General features: G+C 41.6%; 1 protein-coding gene across 1 annotated transcript; it reads left to right on the top strand.

Moving 5' to 3' along the window:
• Window positions 1-1,598: 1,598 nt before the first annotated feature.
• On the top strand, window positions 1,599-2,786 carry LOC108729530 (uncharacterized). The gene has a single exon (XM_018458693.1). It carries the CDS (start codon window positions 1,599-1,601, stop codon window positions 2,784-2,786), a length of 1,188 nt encoding a protein of 395 aa, XP_018314195.1.
• The last annotated feature ends 4,610 nt before the right edge of the window (window positions 2,787-7,396 follow it).

Below are 7,396 nucleotides of genomic sequence, written 5' to 3'. Positions count from 1 at the left end.
CGCCGTACCTGTAACACCAAGAAGGCGCCGCTTATGGCGGCCATCGCACCAATTTGAAATTCCGACGACAGAACGAGAGAGCGACCCTCCGCCCCGTTACATGCGACTTTACACGATATCCGCCCAAGGGGCAACCTCACCGATAGCCTGATCCTCCGATGATCCTCCTCTCGGGGCCTCTCGCTCGTCTTTCTCCAAAACCTAGTCGGGCCGGGACGTCTTTTCGCTAGCGCAGCTCGAAACGGAAGAGGACGAGCAGGATCGCGATCGATGCGCGATCAATCCGCGAGCTTTCCCCCCTATGGGGTTGCGCAGCCGCGTCGCGCGTTGCCGCGACCAATTAGCGGGCTAGCGGTCCTTCACGCGCAAGGACCTTCACGTGCGTGGGGAGATGCTACGGGGCGCCTTGTAGCCCCGAGAATTTTCCCGGGTGGGCCTCCCTCGCTGGCCGCCCCGGTCGTCCGCGCCGATGTCGTGGCATCGCCTTCACGACATCTTCTGCGGCTCGCCGGACGTTATATGGCTTGCTGGAATGCTCGGGATCCTTTTCTGCTCGTCATGTCCCTCGCATCATCCTGGGGCTCGGGCGCCGCAAAATCCTTTTCTCCGCCTGTCTCCGGCCCGCGGGATTCTTCCGTGGTTGTCTTCCCTTCGATGGTTTCTTCGCTCGGCGAGGTTTTCGTAATGGTTACATACGGAATAAATTCGCCGGGGACTAGAAAAAAATTAACTTAACGCTAGTATACCGCCCCCTGGAGATTTCGCCCGCTCGCGTGTCCCGGCTCGGGTCAGGCGCGAATCCGCGCTTTGTGACGGCGAAGGGTCGCTGCGAAGCTGCAGCGGAACTGCAATGTCACAGTATATATTAGGGACTGTGTGCTGGCTCGCTATCCGCTGCATGCCAAGCAGCACGCTTACCGGGCTGACCACTCGAGTATATCAGCCCTCCACTCGGTTGTCTACAGTATTGAACGATAACTCCAGGATGGGGGCTTTTTGGTAGGCACCTTCCTAGACATTGAGGGGGCCTTGAACAACGCTCCACATGAGATGGTTTGTGCCGAGGCAGCAAGGCGGGGAGTACCGGTGAAACTTGTTGAATGGATCCGGGGAATGCTTGGACGCCAAGTGATGACATCGCTAGGTGAGTGTCGAAGGATAGGGATAGAGATAGGGATAGGATAGGGTGGGTAGAGGCTATCTCCAAGGGGGAGTCCTCTCACCACTCTTGTGGTGCCTAGTAGCGGATAGGCTACTTGAAGAGCTTAATGACAAGGGCTTCAAGACAATCGGATGATGACTTGGCGATCCTGATAGGAGGCTCTTTCCTGGAAACGCTCTTGGAGCTCACACAAGGGGCTCTAGGGGTGGTGGAGGAATGGTGTGAGAGGACAGGTCTATCGGTGAACCCGAGTAAGACAAGTCTGGTGATCTTTACATACAAGTACAAAATAGGCCCCGTGGAGGGGCTCGTATTGAAGGGAGTCAGACTGACTCCTGGAATGTCGGTCAAGTATCTGGGAATTGTCCTGGATAAAAGATTGAACTGAAAGCTGCACCTGGAATCAGTATGTAAGAAAGCCAGCACATACTTTTGGATGTGCAGAAGAACCTTTGGGCAAACTTGGGGATTGCAGCCAGACAGAGTATTTTGGCTATACTCCGCGGTGCTCCGACCAAGATTGCTCTATGCTGCGGTGGTCTGGTGGCCAAGGACACAGCAAACCGAGGCCCGCGCATCACTGGAGCGCGTCAGGCCTCTCTTCTTAAGGGGGGCTTTTAGTGCAATGAGGACAACGCCACTGGCGGCAATGGGAGTGCTGCTCGGCATAGAACCACTCCATCTCGCGATAGTGGCGGCAGCAGCGGTCACTGCGTATAGGTTGAAATGCGAGGGAAAATGGATGAGCGGTGTGACTCACACCTGGTTACTGCGGGAGCTCCAAATGGAAACCATGTTTGACATGAGGCAGGACAGAATGCCAATAAGGCGCGACAGATCTTACAAGATCTATATTCCTAGTCGCGAAGACTGGAAGAGGCATGAAGTGCCCGCTATTAGGAATGGGGACGTCTGGTATACGGATGGCTCCAAGACTGATGAGGACGCCAGTGCCAGGATCTACGGATGCCGTAGTGGAGTCAGGGAGGCTTTCCCTCTTGGAGAGTTCACCACTGTATTCCAATCGGAGGTGGTAGCAATCATGGGCTGTGCTCATACGCTAACCGCATCAGAAGAGACGGGCAGAAGCATCAGGATATGCTCCGATAGCAAGGCGGCTCAGGGGGCGCTGAGGGTATGCGTCTTTGACTCGTGGCTGGTCTTGGAGTGCAAATGTGCTCTGAACAGACTGTTCACGGGCAACGATGGTGCTCTTGTATGGGTCCCGGGACACTCGGGAATCAAAAGTAATGAGATTGCTGATGAGCTGGCAAGAAGTGGCTCATCAGCCAGGCTGGTGGGACCGGAACCGGCTCTAGGTTTGTCCAGCTGCATCTGCAGGGCAAAAATAAAGGGCTGGTTATGGGACCATCATATCAACTATTGGAAGGAAGAGATAAGAATCAAATGCAAGCAGGCGAGAGCCCTGCTGGGAGAGACGCCCAGTAGGAACCTTGCCAGGAGCATTAGGGCCTTGAGGAGAGGGGAAGCCAGGCTGACGGTGCAGATCTACACGGGCCATGGCTTCACTAATTACCACATGCATAAGCTGGGGCACAGTGATAACCCGGAAGTGCAGGAAGTGCGAACACGAGGAAGAAACTTCTCTCCACGTGTTATGTGAATGCCCAGCGTATGCAAGACAAAGGCGGCTTCTTTTGGACTCGGTATTTCTCGAGCCCGAGCAGGTATGTCTCTCCAGGTTAGGGACCTCCTCCGTTTCTGGAGGAAGACAGGTCTGATCTGGAGATAGTCGGCCGGGAAGACACAATGGACCTAGTCTGCGTGTCGTTGGCAGGCCTCAACTGGTGGCTGCCTCCCGAGCTTATTATTATTATTACATTAAAATAAAGCAAATAAAATAGACGAATTCGAAATTGAACCACCGACGATTCGAAATTTCGAACTTATTCGATTTCAAATTTCTCATATTTGAAAACGAATCTAATCAAATTCATTACAATTCGATTCGATTCGAATTCGAACTGATTCGCACATCTCTATTATGATTGAATACTGATAAATACTGTGCGTAACAGCCATCGCGCGAGTCCTTTGGTGCGGTGCGGTGAGACGTGTGAGCGGCGATGCCGAGCGCTAAGCAACGGCGCGCTTCCCCTCTTGCCTCTCCTGCCGCCGCATCCATCGTTTGTCAAAGTGGGCCGGGCTATACCTCGAGCGACCGGAGCCGTTTCTATTCTTTCTATAGGCGCGCTCTCATTAGTACAATTTCAAACTTTAATATCTCGATTATTATTACGGATATCGCTAAACGGTAAAGGACTTTTATGTTTATTTCGATCCCATCTACCTTCCTATGGGAGATTGTAAGAGTGGGGCTGGACACCCTGTATAAAACGTTTCTCATTGTACAACGGTTTTCCTGAAAAACATAAATAAACATACACATTTCATTGTAATACAAATACTGTCGTGTAGATTCATTTCTTGACAGTTAATCCTTTAAAATGATCAATTAATAATAAAATCATTTCTACTGAAACAGTGAATTGCTTATCACTTCCTATTGTTTTCATTATCTTATTCCTCGAATAAATAATATAATTTCAATTTTTTTTGTAGCTTTATGAAACTTCGGGCATAATGCGAATAAGTATACCTTTACAAAGGTCCTCAAAGAGTACTTCATTAAATTAATTATTGGAAACCGTAGTTGTTGGGAATTAAGCACGTATATTTTTTTCCCCTACATCGATAAATACGACTTTGTTTTTAATGTCATCAATGTTATAAAATGACGTATTTCCTACTTCCAATACTTCTTCGACGTGTGATAGTTTATCAGAACTTATTATTGAAGTCGTAATAACATGAGCTGTTATACATAGCAATTTCCATCGATGTAAATAAAAGACTTAATTTGGACGATTTTATTGCACTTTAGTATTACTATGGTATTGTTTCTCGTAGGTCTTGTATATGTCGTTCCATGATAAACTGAATTTCTATATTTACAACGGTTATACATGTGAGGTATTACAGTTTTATCAATGATTAGTGAGGAAATAAGATTTATATCGTCCTGTTCCGTATAATCGAGTAAGCCTGATAGAACAACATCACTTTTGTCAGTCTGTGTTTAATGTTACTTTTTTTGTGAAATAACGTATATTCGTACAATATTGAATGCATGTCTCATTTTTTGATAATGCAGTCACTGAAGTTTCATAGTGGTTACAGATTGTAACCACTTTACATTACTTGCATTTCCGAATTATTTTCGGGATTTATTAGTAACGGATTTCCAAATAGAGATAGTATTAACTTTTATTATGCAATCCATTAAATAGATTAAATAGATTAAAAATGGAAATTCTTGCTTGAACTATTAGTATGTATTTCCAAATAAAATTCAGATATAATTTAATCGTAAATTCGGGATAAATTCTTAATATCTGAAATTACAGACATTCACAAAATAGATTTTTATTTGAAAATCCCACCATCGTCCAAAAATTGGGAATCCAAATATAATCATACTTGATTTTTATATGCCTCAAATTTTGTCCAAATAAAGCCTTATATGTCCACATTTGTATAAATATGATCAAATACATTTTATGTCTGAACATAACTGGAATTTAGTATAGGGTATGTGAGAGTCTCCCAAGATGCATTTCGTCAAGATTTATATAGATTGTGAACAAAATATGAAAATCATGCGTTTCGCGGGTTTTCTTCGTGTCCAGATCCATTCTTGGAATGCCAACGTTTCATAAACCTTGCAGTCCATTTCATTAGGGCGAGGAGCAGTCTGATATTGAGCTGTTCCTCCGGGCCGTTCCCTTTATATTACACTTGTTGGAGTGGTAGGGGGAAAGAAGAGGGGGGAGGAAGAAAAATGTGGGTGGAGGGGAGGAGAAGAAATCGGTTGGTCTTCAGTAGCCGGGAGAATGGTCTTCCATGTCCTGTTTCGATATTGTGTTCTGATAATGCCGACTACATGGCGTGTTTTAGCCTGACATCACGTTGATGTTCTTTTATCCGTAGATTGATCATTCTTCCGGTTTCTCCAATATATACTTGCCCGCAGGAACAAGGTATTTTGTATACTCCTGTGGAACTGAGTGGAGGTCTTTGATCTTTAGAATTTCTTAAGATTTGTCCTATCTTTTTGGGTGATTTGAAGATAGTTCGGATATTGTGTTTGTTAAATATCCTACCAATCCGGTCTGTTGTTCCTTTAACAAATGGAAGGATGGATAGGATCCTTTCACAGCTCAGTATCAGGCTGCTCCTCGCCCTGATGAAGTAGACTGCAAGGTTCACGAAACGTTAGCATTCCAAGAATGAATCTGGACACGGAGAAAACCCATGACATGGACACGCGAAACGCATGATTTTCATATAGGAAACACCAGTAGAAGTCTCAAGAATATCATTGTGAACAAAAATTTATAATGAATTGGAAAATACATTCTGGATCCGTCATTTCGAATTTTGAAAATATGATTACGGATTGTTCACGAATGATTCGAAAAACACACAAATATCGATTTTCATGGAAATCGAATTAATTTTCGACCACCTGATCAATGAAATAAAAGTTTTCAATAATTTTCATAAATTTTTTATCTATTCTAACCGCTATATTGGAGCAGCCTCTTTGAATTTTCAAAAACGCCACATTTTTCCTTAAACCACATATAAAACGAAAATTTTAAGCTCTCGAACGTCTTATTTCGACTTTACAAATTTTGCTCAAACATTTGCCCAGACCTCGTTGACGTGGAACGTTTCACCTGTGATAATTTTTGACTGATTAGATAGAATCTGGATCTCTTTTTTTAGTTATAACTTAGAATTAAGTACAAAATATACGTACCTGTAAAAATAAAGTATAAAACACAGAGAAAATTAAATATTTGTTTAGCATCAAGAATTCTATTTGCATTTGTTTTATTAAAACAAATTTAATTTTAAATGAAAAATATTCTGTTTAATAAAAAGAATTTTGTTTAAAAAAGAAGTTCAAATAATTTGAACATCCATTTGATTGGATTATTCCGATGTATAAATTAGTTTAACTTAAAGTAAATTTTTCTCTGTGTACCTGCATAAAGTGCAAAATGCGTGTACTCATAAAATGTGCATTAATCTTTAACTAGTTAGATAAGATGTGTCAATTTTTTTGTTCTGTAATGATTTTTCGAACTTTATAATCAACTCATATTTGTAATATTTAGATTTAAAAAATTCTTTGAATATTGCAACAAAAATTAAACAGAATACGTGGATCGAGTTTCTTATTATTTCCACATCACCAGTTAAAATTTTGTACAAAATAGATGTACTTGCATAAAGTGTGAAATCTATGTCTATATACGTTAATATATACGTAAAACTATACGTAAATTTAAAAAATATATACCTGCATATAAAATTTGCAACCAAGTGTAAAAAAAATATAATAATTATAATAAAATATACACTACTCAACAAAAAATAGAGAACACTTTCGAACACGCTCAAAATTGCACAATATTCAGAACACCATAACTCGGTGAAAAATCGTCGCAGAAAATAAATGAAAAAAGTATTTTAAAGCTTGAAATCTCTACTTTTCAAATCGGTAATCGGTATTTCAATCTGACTGATCGTTCATGGAGCTACGCAGATACAAATGGATACCCGTTAAATTTGAAAAATTTGATTAAATTTTACAAAGGTCTATGGCGTGTATTAAAAATCGCATAATAATGCATTCGATAGAGTGAATATCTTCAATTCGTTTTTTATTAGTCGTTTTACGATTTTTTTTCACCGAATTATTGAATGTTGAAGTAAAAATGTCACTTTTGCTTCATGGTTCAATAACTCGGTGAAAAAAAAATCAGAACGATCATTAAAAAAGTAAATCGAAGGTAAAGATTCACTCTTTCGAATGCTGTAAACCGCATTATTGTGCAATTTTTAATACACGCCACAGACCTTTGTAAAATTTGATCAAAATTTTCAAATTTTACGGGTATCCGTTTGTATCCTCGCAGCTCCATGAAGGATCGATCAAATTGAAATATCGATTACCGATTTAAAAAGTAGAGATTTCAAGATTTAAAATGCTTTTTTCATTTATTTTCTGCGACGATTTTTCACCGAGTTATGGTGTTCTGAATATTGCGTAATTTTGAGCGTGTTCGAAAGTGTTCCCTATGTTTTGTTGAGTAGTGTATATTAATTATTTCTTTTCCTGTATTACTTTTTATTTATATC

This window comes from Mycetomoellerius zeteki, unplaced genomic scaffold (assembly GCF_001594055.1).
Source record: "Mycetomoellerius zeteki isolate Tzet28-1 unplaced genomic scaffold, Tzet1.0 scaffold75, whole genome shotgun sequence".
NCBI lineage: Eukaryota > Metazoa > Arthropoda > Insecta > Hymenoptera > Formicidae > Mycetomoellerius > Mycetomoellerius zeteki.
This window is presented reverse-complemented; position numbering and strand designations above follow the sequence as displayed.

Bases quoted from the DNA above. Each gene is read 5' to 3' on its own strand.
- LOC108729530 (XM_018458693.1), top strand. From the start codon at position 1,599: ATGTGCAGAAGAACCTTTGGGCAAACTTGGGGATTGCAGCCAGACAGA.